The sequence below is a fragment of the Podarcis melisellensis genome, assembly GCF_964234715.1.
Source record: "Podarcis melisellensis genome assembly, chromosome: 18".
In the NCBI taxonomy this organism is placed as follows: Eukaryota; Metazoa; Chordata; class Lepidosauria; order Squamata; family Lacertidae; genus Podarcis; species Podarcis melisellensis.
This window is the reverse complement of record NC_138536.1, coordinates 3,317,747-3,340,336: the sequence shown is the minus strand read 5'-3', so window position 1 is coordinate 3,340,336 and position 22,590 is coordinate 3,317,747. Positions and strand designations below refer to the sequence as shown.

Here is a 22,590-nt window from a genome sequence, read left to right as displayed (position 1 = left end):
CATGGCTTCTGGGATTCAGAATATTTTTTTTCTTGTTTTCCTCCTCCAAAAACTAGGTGCGTCTTAAGGTCTGGTGCGTCTTATAGAGCGAAAAATACGGTGCCTCGCTCCCTCTGCCATTTGCAGTGGAGACACATGCTGACAAATGGCAGTCTGGCCGCGTGAACGAATGTTGTTGTTGGTTGGTGTGGTTTTTTTGGAGGGTGTGTGTCTTTGAGCCGGGTCTGAACTGCCGGCTGCAAGACAAGTTAGGGAGCGCAGCTTGGTCTGTCTTTAAAATTTCAAGTCCGTTGTGAAAGAACCCTTTTGCCCCTCTCCCTTTAAGGCCAAAGTTGCTCGGCCGTCAAAAGGACTAGCGCTTCCGCAGGCACGGCGCAAGCGTCGCTTTGAAGGATACATCCTAGTTTTAATTGCCGCTGTTTCTGTCCCTTTTGTCTCAGCAGAAAGGATCCAGGAGCGATAACAAATCTAATAAAATATTTGTCGGCGGGATCCCTCACAACTGCGGCGAGACAGAGCTCAGGGAATACTTCAAGAAGTTCGGAGTGGTGAGTTTATTGCGGTAGCAGGCATCAGGTCTCCAGAAAGCAGCTTCTTTCTCCCATCTCCTCCATCTCCATTCCCTCCCTTACACCTGCAGTTCGATATTTTGCTTCAGCAACATGAAATATTCCTCTGGCTGGCTGCTCCTTCTTAAAAACCAACCTACCTACATTTCTTGGCATTAGTCATAAAAGCTCCTAGTTCTAAGGTGTTTGGTTTCAGAATCCTGAGCCCATGGTTTAGCTTCTTCTCAAAGTCCCATTGATCCAGCATAAGGATGTCTGATTTTTACAAAATGCAGACAGCATGGCTTTTGTGTCTTTGTACTGTTTTGTGGCAGAAATAATTTTTTGGCTAAGGCCTTGGCTGGTATTAATTTGATGCCCTGAAGTCTGCTCTTGCCCCTCTGTCTTCTCAGGGTGGACTGACCAGCCAGTGTGATATCTCCCTTGATGTCCTGACTGTCTCTAGGGTCCCCCCACCCGAAAGCTGGAGCCTCTGGTGAGGGGCTCAGTGGTCCCTATTCATATACAGGTGAAACTCGAAAAATTAGAATATCATCGATAAGTTCCTTGACTTCAGGAATTCAACTTGAAAGCTGAAACTAATATATGAGATAGGCTCATGACATGCAAAGCGAGATATGTCAAGCCTTGATTTGTGATCATTGCCATGATCATGGCGTACAGCTGGTGAAAACCCCAAATAAACCATCTCAGAAAATTAGAATATACAAGGAAATCAGCAAAACAAGGATTGCAAATCGAACAAGATTGGACCTCTGAGAAGCAGAAGCACGTCGCGCTTTGCATTTCACGAGTCGATCTCATATAATAGTTTCACCGTTCAGGTTGAATTCCTGAAATCAAGGAACTTTCCCACAATATTCTAATTTTTCGAGTTTCACCTGTATAGTAGTAAACAAATCAATCAATCAATTAATTAATTATATCCATTCCTCACTCTTTGGTCAAGTATGCCCCCCCCCCCCCAGTCCTGGCTTACAACAAAATCCAACGCAAGGGTGTAATGTAGCAGGGATATGTTGAGTTGCGTGTGTCTAGCAAGCTTCTCTTGCACCTGATAATAGATGACCACCCTTTCTTAGAGCCAGGGAGTGGGGATTTCCATTGGGGCTGGTTGATGGTGAAAATGCCAACTCACAGAAGTAGCTCTTCCACCTACTATTTTTGGTCAAGGTGCAATTTGCTTAAATAGTTTGCAGATCATTTTCATGCTTTGTTCTCAAGCGGGCCACATTCTTCACTCCCCCCCACCTCACCCCTCTTCTTTTTCCCACCCACCCCCAAAGCAGGTAAGTCATCAAACAACTCATCGTTATTTGGACATAGGTTGCCTGCATTTATACTTCAATTTGCAAGCTGCTTATTTTTGGAGCAGAGAGAGAATGGTAGACTCCCAGTTCCGGGCAGGCTTTGGCCCTTATCTCTGTGCTCCAGGCACCTAGGGCCTGAAAAGAAATGGAAGAATCACACCAGCAAGCTTTGAAAACAGGGTTTTGTTAATACAAGAAAAACCTATTTAATCACAACAGCGGATTTGCGTAGGTTTACGCCTGGAGTGTTACCAGTGTAACACATGAGGTGTGAAGCACGATTTCCCCAGAACTCTTCCCTTTCCCAGAGGCTTGAGTTTCTGTGGACCTTTTCGTTCTAAACTATCACTGGCTTACCCAGGAAAAGAGTTGACTGATTCCCAAAATAGCAAATAGTGGTATGTTTTATGCTGGTACTGAATTGGGAGCGGGGGGAGTAATTTTAATGCACTGGCAGAGTGGCCTGCTGGTGAAGGGTAGGTAATGAATTTAATAATAGTAAGTCCAACCAGGGTTATCTGTATTCCTCTCCTCCTTGTTCCCCTGCAAATCTTACCTTTGGAATAAGCCCCCAGGTGTCCTGCTGATTTTTCATCGTTTCCCTTCCTTCCCAAACCCCAAAATGTTCACAGGAATTTAAGGAGTTCCAGCAGCAGCTTTAGGAAGCACCAGGAAATTGGTTCTGAGGTGTGCTGGAACAGAATGGATTTGAGAGGCTCAGGTGGAAGGGTGGGCAAGGACCTGTGCCAGGGTATTAAGGTCCATAAATAGCAACAACCTAGAGGTCCCGGGCCCTAAGGAAGTTAGATTAGTCTCAACCAGAGCCAGGGCCTTCTCAACACTGGAACGCTGTGTCTCATGAGACCAGGGCCCTGCGGGATCCAATTTCTTTCCGCAGGGCCTGTAAGACAGAGTTGTTCCACCTGGCCTTTGGCTTAGAATCAGTTTGATTCCCTCCCCCTCTTTCTTTTTCCTTTCTCCTCCTGTGAAGAGGCTGCATCCTAATGCTTTAATGTTGCATTTTAATCTTGTTTTTTAAAATTGTATTTTAATCAACTTGTTTTTATTATTGGTTGTTAGCCGCCCTGAGCCTGGTCTTGGCTGGGGAGGGTGGGATATAAATATAAACATAATTATAAATAAAACATCCTCAGCCTTTGAAGCCCTTGGCAGGCCTGTCCAGCCATCCTTTTGGTTTCTAAAACCTCACCTACTTGAGTTTTTGTTTTCTTAAAAACCCTGTCTCACTGGGACTAGTACCCTGCTTCTGTTAACTATTGGTAGTCCTTCAGATTCCTGGAATGCCCTTTGCTCAGCATCAGTCCTCTGCACAAACACTTTAAGCATGGGCCTGCATGGTGGGTGCCGGAAACATTCCTGCTCCTAATCTTTCACTAGACAGCCTGGCAGGTAACTGGAGGGAGACTGCTGAGTGGTGCAGAACTAACACAGCTCTGGGTGAATGTATAAGCACTGGCAGCTTACACAGCCTGAAGTACCCCTCCAAACACCCATTTTAAACCACCCTATCCTTCATTTTCGGACCCTTGTGGCTGTAGAATTGGGAGCCTCCATGGGCTGCATGCGAGAATTCCCCACAGTCTGCAATCTAATAGACTCACTTAGCCACTTTTTCAGCCAGCTGGCTAAAAATGGCTCTCTTCCCACCCAGGCCTTTGGGGTGCGGGGAGCAGGGTTGCAAAATATACAGTGGTACCTCGGGTTACATACACTTCAGGTTACATACATACATGGGCTTCAGGTTACCGACTCCGCTAACCCAGAAATATTGCTTCAGGTTGAGAACTTTGGTTCAGGATGGGAACAGAAGTTGTGCTCCGGCGGCACGGCAGCAGCAGGAGGCCCCATTAGCTAAAGTGGTGCTTCAGGTTAAGAACAGTTTCAGGTTAAGGTCGGACCTCCGGAATGAATTAAGTACTTAACCCGGGGTACCACTGTAGTTTGGTCAGTTTCGGAAGCAGACTGGAATTCAACTTGAGACGCGCAATTATAAAAGGGGAACTGGCTTTTCCCAGTAGCGAATGTGTAAACTTGAACTTGTTCAGCAACTAATGACTACTTTTGCCCAGATGAATCAGAAACGTGATGCTCCTGTTTGCTTGAGGGGGTTTTCGTGGGGAGGTGGGGCGAACAATGGGCAAGGTGTAATTGGGCAGGTCCCAAAAGGGAATTGACCCATGTTAGTAAGATTGACGTTCATGCTTGGTAACCTGAACCCTGCCAAACGAGTTGTCTTTTCAAACCTTAACTCGCCCCGGGTGGACCCATGTGTATCCCATTTCATTATGCAGTTGTCCTTTGGCTCCCCAAATACTCCCTGGGGGGGCCATTTGTGGCTCATCCGGGCAAATGCTACCTAACAGCCCTTGAGTGGTGCTGGGTGATAAATTTTCTCCTTCCCGCTGATGGCTGCTTCAGCAACTCAGCCTCCGCTTCCCCATGTGAGCAGCTCAGCCTCCTGGGGCTGGTTGGGGAGGCTCTGACTGCCGAAGGTCCTCATCCTGCCACAGCAGAGGCAGGCTGAACTGGACCTGTAAAATGGGGAGCAGAGCCCCTCAAGCTTGTGGCTGATGGCAGTTTCTTTCCCCTTGTGCTTAGCTAGGTGACATCTCTTGTTATCTCCTTGTCTAACTAAAGAGGCCACCAGTAAATTAATCCGTATAGATTTGCCGATTAGGGCTCATTTGCAGACGGTGAAAGTGGGTGGGCTGAATGTTGAGGACTCGGCAGCTCTTAAACTTGCCACTGTCCCTCCTGGCTCGATTTCTCCAGAATGCCCTGGAACGATACTGTCTCAAGGAAGCATTACCGTATTTTTTGCTCTATGAGACTTATTTTTTCCCTCCTAAAAAGTAAGGGGAAATGTGTGTGCCTCTTATGGAGCGAATGCAGGCTGCGCAGCTATCCCAGAAGCCAGAACAGCAAGAGGGATTGCTGCTTTCGCTGCGCAGCGATCCCTCTTGCTGTTCTGGCTTCTGAGATTCAGAATTTTTTTTTTTCTTGTATTCCTCCTCCAAAAACTAGGTGCGTCTTATGGTCTGGTGCGTCTTATAGAGCGAAAAATACGGGTACCCTTATCTGCCTCCCTCTCCCCCACTTTTCAGGGTGTTTGGCATGAGCCAACTTAAGCCCATTCTGCCTGGGAAGGAATATGCCTGCCTCCCTGACTTCTTGCACCATCTGAAGATTTCGGCCCTGCAGTCAAACACCTGAGTTCAGCCGTCTGGCTGGCGGTGCTCTTAAAATAAGTGTTCTCTTGAAATCACAGCCCCTGGGATCTCTGGCTTTAAGTGACAGCTAAGATTGATTTCAGAGGCTACAAAATTGTAAAGAATGGTGAAATCTGAATGGGCAGCCCATTACTTCACAACCCAAGAATCTCCCACTGCCTCAGCAGTGCCCAGTTCACTGTTTGGGGAAACGTTGAGAGATTTCCTGTATTTGGAGTGGGAGCTGCTTAGCCGTCCAAACATGACAATCTTGCATCAGTTTTTCGGGGAGTCATTATTACCGTATTTTTTGCTCTATAAGACTCTCCTTTTCCCTCCTAAAAAATAAGGGGAAATGTGTGTGCGTCTCATGGAGCGAATGCAGGCTGCGCAGCTATCCCAGAAGCCAGAACAGCAAGAGGGATTGCTGCTTTCGCTGCGCAGAGATCCCTCTTGCTGTTCTGGCTTCTGAGATTCAGAATGTATTTTTTCTTGTTTTCCTCCTCCAAAAACTAGGTGCGTCTTATGGTCTGGTGCGTCTAATAGAGCGAAAAATACGGCAAATGGCATCAGTTATTCAGGAGTGAAAAATACGTCTTCTTAGGAGCCCTGATTGTCATGTGAGGCTCTCCTTCCCTTGCTTATCACGCACTAGCCGCTAGATTGCCCCTTGAAAAAATAAACGAGGTACAGAGGTTAGTAAAGGGTAGTTAACGCAGGGCACCTGTTTATATGAGCAGACTCTGCCACCTTGGGGAGTTCTGTCTGCTTGAAACAATTACTAAGACGGCTAGAAAACATGCTCTGCGTTCCTTGTTTGTTCCTCCAGCTCACGCACCCGTCCTCACTCTCCAGGGCCATCTGCTTTTCTCCCTGTTCCTCGCAAGATGTGTTTTCTGCTGCTTCGGCACAATTAATCTGCACCTTGTCTGGGGAATTTTAAAAGACCGGTGGGAAGGTAGCCCTCTACCGATCTGTGACTTTGGTTTGCACTTTGGCATTGCATGCTCAGTTATCCATTTGTGTGTGCGTGTGTTTTAAAAAGTTTATTGCAGTTATATATTAACACCTGAAAGAAGAAAGAGCCACGAGTGGGTCTTCTCAGCCCTTGCTTGGGGAAGGGTACTTGCCAACGGCTTATTCTGCCTTGCTTCCTATCCGATGCTTATCGCTAGCCGCACCTCAAGCGTCCGATTGTGCTTCTGCTTTGCGTGGCCTCATCCTGCTGCCGTGTGTTAACCCTCCCGTGGGAGCTTCATCAGTCGAATTTCCCCTTCTCTCTTTTCTAGGTCACTGAAGTGGTCATGATCTATGATGCAGAGAAGCAGCGGCCCCGAGGTAAAGGAGAATCTAGTTTGTCCTTGAAATTTCTTTATCCTCTCCCTATGTCAGATGGCAAACTTTCACAACATCAACACACAATATACCTATATTGTTCACATTGCCTCGGGAAATTATTCCACTGAACAAACTCCACTACTACATGTAATTCATGCAATTCCATCTTCCAGTGTGTTACTGCTTTTGAAGTCAGGTGTTAAATGTCGGTCTCTGTCTCCACCCTACTTGCCCATGCATCCAAAAGGTGTCTTCTGTAACGAAAAAGTTGACACCTGAATTGCTTCAAATAGACAAAGGAAAAGGAGTGAAAAGAAGCAGTCATTAAGCTTATACGTTCTCCCTTTTTAGAGCATAAAGGTAAAGGGACCCCTGACCATTAGGTCCTGTCGTGGCCGACTCTGGGGTTGCGGCGCTCATCTCGCTTTACTGGCCGAGGGAGCCGGCGTACAGCTTCCGGGTCATGTGGCCAGCAGGACTAAGCCGCTTCTGGCGAACCAGAGCAGCGCACGTAAACACCGTTTACCTTCCCGCCGGAGCTTTCCCTATTTATCTACTTGCACTTTGACGTGCTTTCGAACTGCTAGGTTGGCAGGAGCAGGGACTGAGCAACGGGAGCTCACCCCGTCATTGCGGGGATTCGAACCGCCGACCTTCTGATCGGCAAGTCCTAGGCTCTGTGGTTTAACCCACAGCGCCACCCATGTCCCTTATTTTTTAGAGCATACAGGCTCTTAAAGCCTTTCCAAGGCTGCAGTTATCAGTAACTGTAGGATTAGAACATATGTTCAGCTTTGCCCTTTTTTGTCGTTAAATGACTTCAGCTAAAAGCATTGGCCAAAGGCTGCGTCTGATAAGTTGCTTCTTGAAAAGTTTCACAGATGAGGATCTAGGCAAAAGCCCCCTGCTACCCTTGAGGGGTAACTGTTTTTATGTTTGAGTGAGTGGGCAGTTTCTCCCCGAACTCCAAAGGCTGAGTCAGCAGTGTCTTCTCAGCTTCAGCCCCAACGGGAACCGGCCTTTGTCTTGTCTAGCTTTCCATTCCACCAATCACTTTTCAGTCGGCTTTTAGAGGCAGTATTTTTTTAAACAAAAAACGTCATCTGCGTGAGTTGCACCTAACCCACTCGGTAGCATGTCAGACATGCTAGGAAACAGTTTGCCATCTAGACTTTTCCACTCTTCCTTGTTGACTCCATTTATTTTAAAGCAATATGTAAATTCTTCACCTCATATTGATTAAGCTGTTAAGTCTTAGTTTTTATTTTAATTTAGACATACATCCTTAGTGGCATATTTAAGTGTTTCATAGTAAAAGTACAGTAAACGTTAAGTTCTTTCTTCCCCCCTCCCCTTCTTTTTCTTCTCTCTCTCTCTCTCTGTGAACTGTTTGTGATTAATATCTCTTTAGATTTTCTTCTCTCTAGGTGATAGATTATCACAGAGGTACAGGCCATTTCCACAAATGGAGGAGGGGTTCGGGCATCTGTCTTTATTTGGAGTGTAAACCTGAAAGTTTTCAATATTTGGGGGCAGGAGGAGTGGGGGCGGGCGGTTTTTCTCTTATTTTGATGCCTTTTAATTCGTTTTGCAACAGCTTTGCACTGTTTCAACAGAAAAATTCACTGACACAGTAAAGAGCAGCATCTTCTTGCATGGTTCCCCGCCCCCCTTAAAGTTGGGAGAGGCAATGAAAGAACCTTGCCTCTACTTTGAACCATCTTTCCCGTACTTGTGCTCACCATGAAAACCAGACGTGATGATTTTTTTACCTAAACGACCCCCTAAAGCTCTCACAGTTCAACTTTCCCAGGGACAAATCAGAAAAATTTGAAGGCTTCCTTCCGAGTTTTTGCCTTTTGCCTTAAAGCCTTGCTTATGCAATTAGCTACCACCAGCAGGTTTGAAGGGCGTGAGCTGCTGGGCAGCCGTGTTTAGCTTCAGCCTTGTCCACCACAAGTGTGTCCGGCGCTGGATGCCAAACATGGGTGGCGAGTTGTTGTGGCCGATTGGGCCAGGCTAGGCTCACAGCCAGCACCTTTCAGCCAGCTGGACATGATCCTGCAACCTGCACTAGCAATCCACCCATTCCGACTACAGGCAAACATGACTCTTGTGTTTACACCGCTTGCCTCTTAACCACTTTCATCTGCGGCGTCCTGCGGTTTCCATCGCAACCCTGTGCTTCCTTCACTCAGTTGCACAGCTGTTAACTTCACTGCAAGTGTCAACGTGTCGGTTAGACCCCTGGGGGATGCGAGGAGCAAATGCCTCTTTCATCGGTGCCTGCCCTGTGTTGCTTGCTAGGGTGCATCACACTGATAACTTGTGAAGTCTCCCTGGCTGTCCTAGTTCCTCTCTTAAGCATCCTCAGAAAACGCTCTCCCTGTCCCAATTCTTGGTGTCTCTTTCTGCTCAAGCTCTTGCCCTCTTAAGATCTTAAACTTCCTTCTTTCACCTTAAAATCTCTGCTCAGTCATTTGTATAGGTGTTAGGAAGCTGGACTCGTATACTGGGCACCCACCCCTTGTTCCCATTTTACAGAAGGGGAACGTGTGCTTGAATACTAATTGGCTTCCTTTCAGCCAGCTAGTGATTTCATGACTGAGCTATGAAATAAACTGGTTCCCCTTGCCTCCTCCGCATCCTACCAGTTTTCCAACTTAGCACCAGTATAGACTTGAGAGGACCACAGATGGGAAGAATGCAGATGTCTTATAGAGGAATTTGGTCCACTTTTTTGGTCAGGGTCTGTTATGCTGCATACTTACAAAGAGCAGCTTTGTAACTGTTATGCTTTAAAGTCCTACGACTCTTGTTGCAATTTTGTCTTGGAAAATGGCTTCATGATAAAGCCAGCAGAAAAGCAAAGCTTTATACTAACGCAAGGTTGACAGTGTGGCTGAACACTTGAGGTAACACTTAAAATCAAGAAGAATAAGAGTTTGGATTTGATATCCCGCTTTATCACTACCCTAAGGAGTCTCAAAGCAGCTAACAATCTCCTTTCCCTTCCTCCCCCACAACAAACTCTCTGTGAGGTGAGTGGGGCTGAGAGACTTCAGAGAAGTGTGACTAGCCTAAGGCAGCTGCATGTGGAGGAGCGGAGACGCAAACCCAGTTCACCAGATTACGAGTCCACCGCTCTTAACCACTACACCACACTGGCTCTCAGAAACACGTCACGGTCTTTACTTTTTTTTAGCTTGCCTGCTACTGAAAATAAAGATCACCTTTGAATTGCATGCAGCATTCAGCTAAATCTACACATCTGCAGAACGCAAAATTTGCACGAGTCCAAAACCTCTTGCATTGTTTTTGGTTGTTTGAGTCTCCGGGCTCACAGAGAAATTCCTGAATGACAGTGTGATGCGACGGATCAGATGGGGTGTTTGGCCTTGTGGTGCTTTTCTCCCTTGCAGATCAGCTCTCAAAGCTCGTTAAGGTGAACTTGAGAGAGCTGCAGCGATCAGGCAAACTGCGGCTTGGGGCTCAGAATGCAGCCGTCTACTCATCTAGTCCTGGAACGTAGCAATCTCCCCTCTTAAGGAAGGAAGAGTTCACAATTTCCAAAAAACAGACAAACACAGCTGAGCTGATCCCCAATCTTTAATATCTGAGGTGGGTGCACCCATCTCCCTTGCAAGGAGTTCTTAAACCTTAGGCTTCCCCCTTCTCAAAGCTCCTTGTGCTTCAGTCATCTTAGGCCTTTCGCACCTATTTTGCTCTTCGGCAAAGCTTCCTGGGCTTCAAGGGAAATCTCCTTGTGAAGTTAACATTTCTTCCAGTGTCCTGAAGTGCTGCTAGGGTCCCCAAGAGCTTTTCAACAACCTTCTCCCACGCCTGTTGTCAAGCTTGCTCACGTTCTTATAGAAGCGGTTCTGATCCAACAGCCTCTTTTAGTGCTTGCCTCCTTGACAACTTTTTCGTTTTCCATCCGCCCTTTCCTTGCTGTCTTTCTTATTCACAAAAGACCCCTGCCAACGCCCGTGACCCCCTCGCCTCTTATCTGGGTCTGCCTCAAGTGCAGATCTCCGCTTCTGGGAAACTCTCGAATTTTTGCTTATGTTTCCCCTTCTGGTGTTTGCAGTCTTCCTTTCTTCGAATCTCCTTGCTTGCCTTTCATTTTTCTTCCTAACCTTGTTGTTGTTGAGTCGTTTAGTCGTGTCCGCCACTTCGTGAGCCCCTGGACCAGAGCACGCCAGGCCCTCCTGTCTTCCACTGCCTCCCGCGGTTTGGTCAAACTCATGCTGGCAGCTTGGAGAACACTGTCCCACCATCTCGTCCTCCGCCGTCCCCTTCTCCTTGCGCCCTCCATTTTTCCCAACATCAGGGTCTTTTCCAGGGAGTCTTCTCTTCTCCTGAGGTGGCCAAAGTCTTGGAGCCTCAGCTTCAGGATCTGTCCTTCCAATGAGCACTCAGGGCTGATTTCCTTCCGAATGGAGAGGTTTGATCTTCTTGCAGTCCATGGGACTCTCAAGAGTCTCCTCCAGCACCAGAATTCAAAAGCATCCATTCTTCGGCGATCAGCCTTCTTTATGGTCCTAACCTTGAGCGAAGAGCAAAAGAGCACATTTTTCTTCCGTGTAGGCGATCGGTAGCTGTCCCCGATAACGTTCTCCCCACATTTTAAATAGACGTTTCTGAATCGGTTGTCTCTCGGGTGCAGAAGCGCCCATTTTTCCACTTCTGCCCTGCCAAGACTTCCATCTACCTGCAGACAAGTGAAAGAGCCTCTCTCTCTGTAGAGCCTGCTGCATCGTGGACCTGGCTTCATTTATACTCTTACGTGTTGGAGATGCTCTTAAAAGTCCCCCACAACCCATTTATTTTTAATTTGATTCCGCCCCCCGCCCCTGCTCTTGTTGCTGACAGCAGAATATTGACCTGCTGCGATCTATCTTGGCCTGTATCTTTGTGTCTTTTTTAAGTATGAACCTTTTCTACGATAAGGCTCCATGGGCTTACCCAACCATGTTGGATAAGCTTAGAGAGACAATAACTGTTACAGAGACTGTAGCTTTATTTATTTTTTTTCTGTTGAACGCTTTAGAGCAATAAATGGCTGCTGTCAGCACTAGCTGCAAAGCGAAAATTAAACCAAGGGGGAAATCTTGGGTTTCAGGGGGGGAAACGATTAAACGCCCCCACCCCAACGCCATTTCCCACCCCAAATTCATTTTTGTTTTCATCGCAAGTTTTTAGAAAGCCGCTTTTGCGAAAGGCTGCAGTTGCGTCAGCTAATAGCGGTCCTGGATTTGGCCATTGGTAGTTTTCCAAGGGGATGCAGTCTGTTCTGCGTAGGACTGTGTTTGGGATTTTCTCAGATATTTATTCATGGAATGAATTGGCAGGGCAAACAGGTTGCCCCTGGAAGTACTGCCCGTAATATATTCTCCGTCAGCCAAATTTCCAGCAACAATAAACAGGGAGCTATCATGTTTTTCCACCACCCCTTGGCCCCAGAAGATCTTGCCATTGGGACGTCACGCCAAGCCCCACTCACCCCAAAGTCACCTGAAACCCTTGCTTGAACCCTTGGTTCGCCCCTAATACTGTTCATCATCCTGTTTTGTGTCACAACACCCTGCTACCTTGATTCACTCTTCGTCGTTGGCTAGGTTTTGGATTTATTACTTTCGAGGACGAACAATCAGTGGACCAGGCTGTCAACATGCATTTTCACGACATCATGGGCAAAAAAGTGTGTAGTTGTAGTTTTATTTTACCTTAAGACAAAGCTGAGTCTTGGAGCAACTGGCAATTTGGCTGGCGGATAGGAGGAGCTTGGTGGGGGGAGTGTTTGAGGGGGGGGGGACATACGGAGAAGAATCCTCACAGGTGAAGCTTCATTGAGTGACTTGTTTCATCGCACGAGTCTCCATCATCTTGGAACAGAGAATTTAATTTTCCACATTGCCACCGATGAAGAAGTAACTTCTTCCAAAGCACTGAGAAGGTTTAAACCAGCACCTTTCAGACTGCATTTCTAGGCCCTGAAAGTTTATTGCAGAGAAGATTGATGGGAAAAAATCCCCTGAGAGGCAGTGTAATGATCTTGGTCTAATAAATTAGCATTTAGCAGGCCAAGAACAGGTGCTGTGCTTCTATGCTCCTGCTACCTCATATATTTGGGCATTAACACGTTTTTCCTTAAGCTGGTACCCTCCAGAGGTTTTCTACTACAACTCCCATCAGCCTCGGCTTGGGGAAGAATGCATTAATGCAAGTCTCCCATGGTTGGCTAAACCACTGGTTTCCTGGAAGTCTGAACTGCGTAAGCCTGGCAGTGAACTGTCAGAGGGATGAGGAAGGACGCTGGCACAGCACTTGATCTCTACCCAATAAGCAGTCATTTATCGACCTAAGGTGGTTGTGCCCAACCAGACTAGCTTGTTTATCTCCATACAACACTCCTCTGTAGGGGCTGGTTAGCGGGGGTCTCTCTCAATTTGTGCAGTGCAGGCCTGGAAATTTGGGAAACTGCTGATGGGCATTTGAGGACCATTTGTGGGCAGCTCGGGTTAAAATAATAGCTGAGGACCCCACTTGCGATTTTGTCATGACATTTGGCCGCGTTCACACAAACTAAGGCAAGCAGCGTTGAGGTTTTGCTTTAGATGTTCTCCTGGAAGGTGTTAAGGAGGTATGATGGTAGAAGTAGGGCAGGAGCGGCAGGGCTGTTGTAGAAGGCGATTTATTTTTTTTCGCAACGCCAGTGAAATCTCTACGTTGCCAAAGGCTCAGCTTCCCATTACCACTCCTTCAGATGTGTGTGCCTTTTATTCCATATTCCAGCTGGGGAGGACGGGAGGGGAGGGGCGCACAGCAGCCTTTGAAAGGCGAGATTTGAACAAAACACTGACCGAAGCATCGTGAAGGAATGGTTCAAACCGGGGAGGAAAAAAAATGGGTCACTTACTGTGAGACTTCGATACGAATCCACATATTCTTTTTACCTATAATAGCGTTTTTAACCACGATGCAGTTAAGTGACCTTTTGGTTGTTGTCATCTTCATACTGTGTTGTCAGCGCTCCCGAGAGACCTCTGGGTGAACCGACTCTGCTTTCTTAACTCACTCCGCTTTTAAGTCCCTTGGCTCTCAGCGTAGCTTCACGTGAGCAAGCGAGGCAGGGGGAAGGAGTGGCTTAAGTTTCAGAGAACGGCCTCAGCCTCTAAATTGTCCCAGCTTCTGATAAAGGTGAAAGGGCGACCAAGAGATTCTTGTGCAAAACCTAAAGTGTTCTTCGTGGCTCTCCAGTTTGGGTTGAAACCGCAGACATTTGATGATAGACCCCTGGGTTTTAAAACGCCCAACGCTCTCCCGGTTCTCAAGCTTTGTAATTCACAATGAGAAGCTAATTGTATTTTTTGAAAGCTCAGTATTTTTCTGCTATCCAGAAAGTCTTGCCAGGATATCCTAGTTAATGCAGAAGTAGTTACGCAGTTTTAAAATATTGCTGAAATCTTTTGAGTTGGAACTGGAGCTACTGCTTCACTCATTTCGTCAGCTGTAATCAAATTCTGTAGCCGTGGGCACCAGCTCTGGGAACCCAGGAGAGAACTGGCTAATATGAGTCGGTTTCAAAAGAGATTGCAGCGATATAAATGCCATGTTACTCAGCGAGTGGCTGGAGAAAAGGCAGACTTTGAGCCATCAATGTTCGGGTGCCAAATACGTTTTTGTTGACCAGGTAGAGTGCAAGTTCCCAGACATTTTGGTAATTCCACCCCATCGTTAGCGGCGGCTTTTGAACTTTCCTCAGCGCTGCTGCTCCCCGATAAACCCCTGAAACAGCAGCGTCGGCAAAGCCGCTCTGCCTTCTCTCTATTCTGCCCTTTGAAAATGATTACAGAAGCTTATTCTCCCCATCCGACCCCTTTGCCGTATTTAATGAGCAACCAAACTGTCTCAAGGTTTGGGACTTGGGGCATAGGGGTGGGAAATCGCTTGTTCCCAGCACCCTCCCAGTGCAGGTTTTGGGTCGACAAAAAAGAGAGGAGGAATGTTTCAGGGACATTGGGAGGCCTGTTATCTGCGCTGACTTGCGCAGCCTTGCAGAAGCAGAGTTAATCTGAAGCACACACATTTCATACGTTTCGCTTCATGGTGTTTATATCCGGGCTTTCCTCCAGGGAGCTCAGGAAAGGTACGCGGGGCTCCCAGGTGGTCTTCTATCCAGGCAGTGACCACAGAGAAGGCCTGCTCGGCTTTAGTAATGTTGCTGCAGCTTTGGCCTTCAAACCACATCCTTGGCTCATTGGAGGCAAAGATCCTCGAGTTATTAAAGCGTGGCTGAGCATGTCCAAATTGTTAGCTGCGTCCCGACATTAGCACAAGTTTAAAACGGGGGTTTATTCTCTCTCCCTTTCATGACCCCATTGCTCAGCTTCACTTAATAATTCAGAGTTTATCTTCTGCCACCCCATGCCAAATTTCAAAATCTGCTTCATATTTGGATTTTAAACTGGTTGTGAAGTTTATCTTGGACAGAAAGTCCGTCTTAAGTAGTCCAGGCACATCATTAAAGCACTGGGGTGCATTGACTTTATGTGTGACACACACACACACACCTTATTTGCAGAACAAAAGCGTTTTTCCTCTGACTCAACACAGTATGAAGGTTTTGCTTCTTATTGACTCAACTGTCCATTTTTTATTACCTGCATGTTTGTTTACTTTTTTGTTAGATGTAATGTAAGGTTCTCTTATCACATCCATTCCTTCTGACATTGTTTGAGTTAATTGAGGTTCTTTAAGCGTTAGCCTGGGGAAGGTAAGTCTCTATCTTCCATTAGACTTCTAAATAATAATGAAAGAAATAAGTTTATAAATAGGAATTTCTTTTTTAAACAACAACAACAACAACTGGAAACTGAATGTGTGTTTCTCAGGTATGAACAAAGCCAAAATTGCAATTTAGCTGTGTGGCATGTTTGGCCACAAATGACAACACTTTCCTCATCGCCACCCTGCCAAAAAAAAAAAAAGAAAATAGAGAGAGGTCTGGCTTAAAGCCTTTGTACCTTTCTTCCGTGATGTTCCCCTCAACCTTGCTAGCAAACTTAATTCTTCTTACCTGCGAAGCCAAGCACCAGAGCTGTGTGCGGAGACCGAAAGTTGCCGAGAAGACGGTGCTGCCTGCTTGTTATGTGAGCAAGCCGATCAGCAGACATAACGGAAGAGAAAAAAAACACTCCCGAGGACACCTTTTATCCTTAACCGCTTTACGGAGCGGAGACTTTCGGAATGGCTTCCTCTTGAACTACCCATTGTACCCGAGAAACACTTGCTTATTTTTCTCTAAACTAGCGGCCTTTAAAAAAGAAAAGAAAAAAAAGCTTGTAATTCTTTTATTAAGTTCTTAGCCGTAAGTCATAAGGTGCTAAGATATGAGCTTTTGCTTTTTAAGTGTTAAACTTAAAGGTGTGTGTGAAGACGGGCAGAGCGCGGGGGGGCAGCGGCGGCGAGCTAACCGGCAGTCTCCCCTCCCTGAGTGCCTCGCTCTCTTTGTCTAGGTGGAGGTGAAGCGGGCCGAGCCTCGGGATAGCAAGAGCCAGACGCCAGGGCCGACGGGCACGAGCCAGTGGGGAAGCCGGATCATGCCAAGCGCTGCCAACGGCTGGGCAGGGCAGCCCCCACCTACCTGGCAGCAAGGATATGGACCTCAAGGTATCAGTTCGTCGCTGGTTGCGGGACGTTCCTGGGCCAAATCAGGCTTGGCCTTCATTCCTCTGTGCACGAACAAGCTCCTCCGGGCTGATATGGGCAGTCCCTGCAAATACCTTGCTAGTTTAGGGTACGGAAGGGCACCTGCTCTGCCTCTGTTCATAGCTGTCAACTTACAGATTTGAAAATAAGGGACCAGCAGCCTTGAAAATAAGGGATCAGCAGCCAAAATAAGGGATCAACAATTACTTTGATAAAATACATATTTTGTTGCATGCAAATGGCTTCAGATACCTATTAGGTCCATAAATTACCATGTAACATATATTCAACACAAAAAAGCAACAATTTGTTGTTGACAAAGGACAGCTGGACCTAGAAAGGGCCCCATTACCTTCAGTAGCTTATTTAAGGGACATCATCAATAAGGGACAGCAGCGGGACATGGCGCTGGGATAAGGGACTGTCCCGCCAAATAAGGGATGCTTGACAGCTATGCCTCTGTCCCCAGACATCTTCAGGTTCTCCGTGGTCAGAGGCCGTCAGCGCCTCTGAGCGCCAGCTGCTGGCAGGGGAAAGCTGCTGCTGCTCTCACGTCCCATTGGGGCTGCTGGTGGGCCATGGCGAGGGCAGGAGGATGGGGTCCCTTTGGCCTGATCCAACAGCCAGGCTCTCCTAGGGAATGTCTGGAGGCTGTTGGAGGCTGTATGGCAGCTAACAGATTGAGGTTGACTCCTGACAAGACAGAAGTACTGTTTTGGGGGGACAGGAGGCAGGCAGGTGTGGAGGATTCCCTGGTCCTGAATGGGGTAACTGTGCCCCTGAAGGACCAGGTGTGCAGCCTGGGAGTCATTCTGGACTCACCACTGTCCATGGAGGCGCAGGTCAGTTCTGTGTCCAGGGCAGCTGTTTACCAGCTCCATCTGGTACGCAGGATGAGACCCTCCCTGCCTGCGGACTGTCTTGCCAGAGTGGTGTATGCTCTAGTTATCTCCCGCCTGTACTACTACAATGCGCTCTACGTGGGGCTACCTTTGAAGGTGACCGGAAACTACAACTAATCCAGAATGTGGCAGCTAGACTGGGGACTGGGAGCGGCCGCCAAGACCACATAACACCGGTCTTGAAAGACCTACATTGGCTCCCAGTACGTTTCTGAGCACAATTCAAAGTGTTGGTGTTGACCTTGAAAGCCCTAAACAGCCTTGGCCCAGTATATCTGAAGGAGCGTCTCCACCCCCATCATTCTTCCCGGACACTGAGGTCCAGCTCCGAGGGCCTTCTGGTGGTTCCCTTGCTGCAAGAAGCCAAGTTACAGGGAACCAGGCAGAGGGCCTTCTCGGTGGTGACACCCGCCCTGTGGAACGCCCTCCCACCAGATGTCAAAGAGAACAACAACTACCAGACTTTTAGAAGACATCTGAAGGCAGCCCTGTTTAGTGAAGCTTTTAATGTTTGATGTATTACAGTATTTTAATTTTTTTTTTTTAAGCCGCCCAGAGTGGCTATTATTATAGTAGGAGATTGGAAAGGGAGTCCACCCCCCCCCAAAAAAACCAAGTTCCATGCTGAAATAACTTTGAAACAGGCACGATCCAGACTGTTTTGAAGCGCCCCTGGACCTTGGCAGCCCATTTGAGACAGAGGGGGGTCAAGAATCTTCCTCCTCCACCTCTTGCAAGCTCTGCCTCCAGCCCTCCTTCAGCTGGAGCTTGTGGCAGATGCTGCCTGCACAACAGTGATCGCGTCTCAGCTGTAGAGGCCCAGGCGGTGCAGGCAGCGGCTTACTTGCGACAGCCGAATGCTGGTTTAGAACTCCTCTTTCATTTAGTTTCTCCATGTCAAGTATGCAGGCCTCTGTAGCTTAAAAGAGTCTGCGGCCCCATCTCGGGCGCTGTTTTTCAAATGCCATGTTTCAGAAGAGCCCCAAAGAACTCCCCCGCTAGGCTTCACTTCTTGGCATCCCCACAGTTCTGAAATGATGAGGTTGTAAAATGCCTGGTCAAACAGGCATGGTATCTTGACCGGTCTTGTTTGTGTTTTTCCCCCCCTTCCCTGCCCTCTTCCTCTTCTCCCTCCCCCCCCCCCCACTTTAGGGATGTGGGTACCAGCAGGACAAGCACTCGGTAAGTATGTCACAGTTGTTGAAGGCCTTGTATATTGAATATCCTAAGCCTAAATAAAGCAAATCAAAGGGCTGCTGTGCTTGGAGTAGACCCATTGAAAGGGAATGAACTTAAGCCCGTTAATTTCAGGGGTTCTACACTAAGTAGAGTTTTGTTGCAAGCAACCCAGAATTTTTAGCATCGGCTTAGTGCCTCGGCAGCTTTCCTCCCAAGAACTCTGAACCGCAAATTTGCAAGCATCTTGAAGCCCCTTGAGCAAGAATCCCCAGGGATCTTGTGTGCATGAGCTGGGTGGGTGGAATAAGCAAGGAGGGCTCAGGCGAGGGAAAGGGATAGGTGTGACCCTTGGCTTTAATTCCATATGACCCTCTGCCTTAATTTCATGGAAGTGTCAAGGAGGTGGCAGAAAAAAAGACCACCACCACCAGGATGCAGCTCCCAACATATGAGGCCTGAAGCAATACAGGCTGGGATAGGATGGAGGTGGTCCTCACACACACTAACTAACAGGGACAACCGAATCAGATGGGCAGGATATTCCCTCAGTCATACCTTGGATCTCAAACGCCTTGGCTCCCAAACAAATCGGCTCCCGAACGATCGAAACCCAGAAGTGAGTGTTCTGGTTTTCGAACGATTTTTGGAAACCGAAGGTCCGACGCGGCTTCCGGTTGGCTGCAGGACACTCCTGCAGCCAATCGGAAACCGCACCTTGGTTTTCAAACAGTTCTGGGACTGGAACAGACTCCCAGAATGCATTCTGTTAGAGAACCCAAGGTGTGACTGTACTAATAATAAACGAAAGCAGCCGCAAATGTAGCCAGCCCGCATTAACTCATGTTAGTCATTTGTTGCGCATTGGCAACCTGAAAAGAATGGGTGGTGAAAAGGAGAGGAAGAGGGAGAGGGGAAGTGAACTAGCTTTTTCCATTTGCCAAAAAGAAGTCCTGCCTTTTAAAGGCCTGGTCCCCTAAGCCTTCATTTTCCCAGTACAGCAATGAAAAATGTCCTCTCTCTCTTTTTGAAAGCTGGCTCTCTGAGAACTCTGGGAACAGCTGGATTAAAGCTGTGCTCTTTTATAATTTCTCCACCGTGCTAGCCCCTTGGCTGGCTTGGAAGAGCTGGGCTCTGCCCAGTTCAGAAGTGCGGTGACCTACCAAATGATGGTTTGAAACAAGCCACTACTTCATGTAGTCAGTAGCCCTCGACAGCCCTGTTAACAGCGAAAGCTGAAGGAGTGTGACCGAGGAAAATCATTTCTGCTGGCTGTTTGTGCATTTAGGATTTTTAACCTCCTAAGCAGCTGGAAGGGACGTGGGTGGCGCTGTGGGTTAAACCACAGAGCCTAGGACTTGCTGATCTTAAAGTCAGCGGTTCGAATCCCTGCGACGGGGTGAGCTCCCGTTGCTCGGTCCCTGCCCCTGCCAACCTAGCAGTTCGAAAGCACCTCAAAGTGCAAGTAGATAAGTAGGTACCGCTCCGGCGGGAAGGTAAACGGCATTTCTGTGCACTGCTCTGGTTCACCAGAAGTGGCTTAGTCCTGCTGGCCACATGACCCGGAAGCTGTACGCCAGCTCCCTCGGCCAATAAAGAGAGATGAGTGCTGCAACCCCAGAGTCAGTCACGACTGGACCTAATGGTCAGGGGTCCCTTTACCTTTTAAGCAGCTGGAGGAGGGGGCAGGAATATGCAGTTTCTTAAGACTGCTGTGCCTCGCTTTCCATGAGAGCTTGATGCCACATACTAATTGGATAGGTACTTATTTAAGTTACATCGTACGAGAAAACAGGACCCTGCCATGTGGCAGTTTTAAGAATGTGGCCCCAAAACTGGACTGGTTGCTGCTGATTTTCTACTTCTTTAAAAGTATATGCAGTGATCAAATGTTGTGGGAGCGAATGAGGTAGTAAGAAGTATTTTTGAAGAGTGCCCCTTGGGATCCTACTTGCAGAGCCGATTTATAAAACAACAACAACCCACTCCTCCAAGCATCCACCATGTTGTCATTTCACATTACATGTATTCTCTTGCAAGAAGGAGTGGGGAACCTGGGGTCCTCCCGGTATTGTACTCCAGCTCCCATCAGCCCTAGCGGACTGGGGTGATGGGAGTTGTAGTCCCGCAACACCCAGCCTCCCCAAACAAGGGCTTCAGTTTTTATGTGGCGTTTCAAGCACCATCCACACTATATGTCTGTTCCCTTATCATTTGAGGATCAGTAACCCAATTAAGATGGGACGCGGGTGGCGCTGTGGTCTAAACCAAAGAGCCTAGGACTTGCCGATCAGAAGGTCGGCGGTTCGAATCCCCGCAATGACGGGGTGAGCTCCCGTTGCTCAGTCCCTGCTCCTGCCAACCTAGCAGTTCGAAAGCACGTCAAAGTGCAAGTAGATAAATAGGTATCACTCCGGCGGGAAGGTAAACGGTGCGCTGCTCTGGTTCGCCAGAAGCGGCTTAGTCCTGCTGGCCACATGACCCGGAAGCTGTACGCCGACTCCCTCGGCCAATAAAGAGAGATGAGCGCCGCAACCCCAGAGTCGGCCACGACTGGACCTAATGGTCAGGGGTCCCTTTACCTTTACCTTTAACCCAATTAAGCAACGTGTTGGGGGGCTGGGGGTGGAGGGAACCACTGCAACGCTGTACTTCCTGGGTGGAAAACACCTGTGTCAAGTAAGCGACTATATGTTGGTGCAGTGAATTTTGAAGACCCCCCCCCCCAAGCCTCATAGGTCGCTCCCAGCTTGATGGAGCCGACTTGGGGCGTTGCAATATCTCCCCGTCTTCTCAAGCTTCTCCTCATTGGCTGTTCCTACCTTTCCCCAGGTGGGTATGGCCCCCCTCCTCCAGGTAGAGGAGCTCCACCTCCACCACCGCCTTTTACCTCGTACATCGTCTCGACCCCTCCAGGAGGATTCGCTCCCCCACAGGGCTTCCCGCAGGGATATGGGACCCCTCCGCCCTTCAGTGAGTATTCCCGACTACTCTGCGGCACGGCTTGGGGTGGGGAGGGGGACCCTATTTCTTGTGTGTATATACCCTGCCTCCCATGCGCCCGTCCCGCTCCGAATTATTCTCACAACAACCCTGTAAGGCAGGTCAAGCCAGGAGCGTGTCATTGGCACAATACCAGCCAGTGCGCGAAGTCTCAGAAGGCGCGGGCCTCCCCTGCTATGATGCTCTGACCCTGGCCGATACAGCCCAGAAAATCTGGAGAGCACCAGGGTTGGGGGAAGGCTGCTCTGCCCTCTTCCCAACACTGATTCCATTTGAATTTTCCCTCCTTGTCCCCGGTTGGTGGGTGAGTAATAATTAGAGGAGGAAAGGTTCCTGAGGCCCATTTCCTTTCCTAGCCTTGAGTTGAGCAGGTAAGGTATCGGCTCGGGGCTTCCTCCGTGGGCCTCCCTGTGACTTCTCTTTCTTCCTCCTTCCCCGCTGCCCCCCCCCCGGCCTCCTCAGGTTTTGGATACGGTGCCCCGCCACCTCCACCAGACCAGTTTGCTCCTCCTGGCGTCCCTCCGCCACCTGCCACTCCTGGGGCGACACCACTCGCTTTCCCCCCTCCGCCACCGCCATCTCAGCCAACTCAGGACATGAGCAAGCCACCAACCGCCCAGCCAGATTTCCCCTATAGTCAGTTTGGTAAGTGACGGCCTCGGGGGGGTCTGTGTGGCTCCTCTTCCGGCTGTGCCTGCTTCCCTTCTCCTCCCCGTCCCCTTTGTTTCGTTCACGATAGCTCCGCTAGAGAACAGGATTGGGGTTTTGCTTGCAAAGGGTATCCAAAGCTTCCGTTCTGGTTGTCTTCTCCTTTCTGCCTTTTTAAAGGGTGGGAGGGGGGAGCCCTGCCTGTTTCCTTGCCACAGATTAGCCTCTGGAGGGTTTAAGCTTGCGGCGATCATCCTTGCGATGTGAAAGCTGGCCCTTGAGATCCGACAGGGCTGCGTCATGTGAACATGGTGCCAACCCACGAGAGGGAGGGTAGGATAAACTGAAAGTCTGATAACAACCACTTGAATTTCAGCTGTCTTGACATTGCTGTTACCCTGAGAAGTAGAGGGGAGGGGGCTATGAATCGGCACGAATTTCTGGCATATAATGTAAGTAGGCCCTTTTTTGTCTTTTAGCCACTAGTCCCTGACTTCTAAGCCTTGAGCGGGACTCTGAAAAGGTCGTCTGACTTGTCATTTTTGCATCTACCTAAAGTTCAAACCAGTTCAGGGTAGCCGAATTTGCAGGCTTAAGTTGCACCATATAGACATTGCAGCTGCAAAAATTGGGTCTCTTCTTCTCCCACACCTTGAGGTTTGCAGGGATATGCAGATTCCCACAGCAAAATAAGATTTTG

General features: G+C 48.4%; 2 protein-coding genes and 1 long non-coding RNA gene across 5 annotated transcripts in view; 1 reads left to right on the top strand and 2 right to left on the bottom strand.

The window, feature by feature from the left end:
- The window catches only part of GAMT (guanidinoacetate N-methyltransferase), a 230,483-nt gene that overhangs the window by 37,634 nt on the left and 170,259 nt on the right, over positions 1-22,590 (bottom strand). The window lies entirely within an intron of this gene.
- The window catches only part of DAZAP1 (DAZ associated protein 1), a 51,855-nt gene that overhangs the window by 22,097 nt on the left and 7,168 nt on the right, over positions 1-22,590 (top strand). The window contains exons 5-11 of one of the 3 annotated variants that reach the window (XM_081895740.1): positions 444-548; positions 6,399-6,447; positions 12,069-12,151; positions 15,969-16,122; positions 18,216-18,245; positions 21,072-21,212; positions 21,705-21,887. In XM_081895740.1, the coding sequence (XP_081751866.1) occupies positions 444-548; positions 6,399-6,447; positions 12,069-12,151; positions 15,969-16,122; positions 18,216-18,245; positions 21,072-21,212; positions 21,705-21,887 (745 nt within the window). Of the gene's footprint in view, positions 1-440; positions 549-6,398; positions 6,448-12,068; positions 12,152-15,968; positions 16,123-18,215; positions 18,246-21,071; positions 21,213-21,704; positions 21,888-22,590 lie in introns of all 3 variants that reach the window. The other 2 variants (XM_081895739.1, XM_081895741.1) reach the window with 2 other exon arrangements.
- Positions 19,264-21,065, bottom strand: LOC309361026. Its single transcript, XR_014164308.1, has 2 exons — positions 19,902-21,065; positions 19,264-19,537 (listed from the first exon to the last, which is right to left on the bottom strand). It is a non-coding gene; the product is annotated as an uncharacterized lncRNA (long non-coding RNA).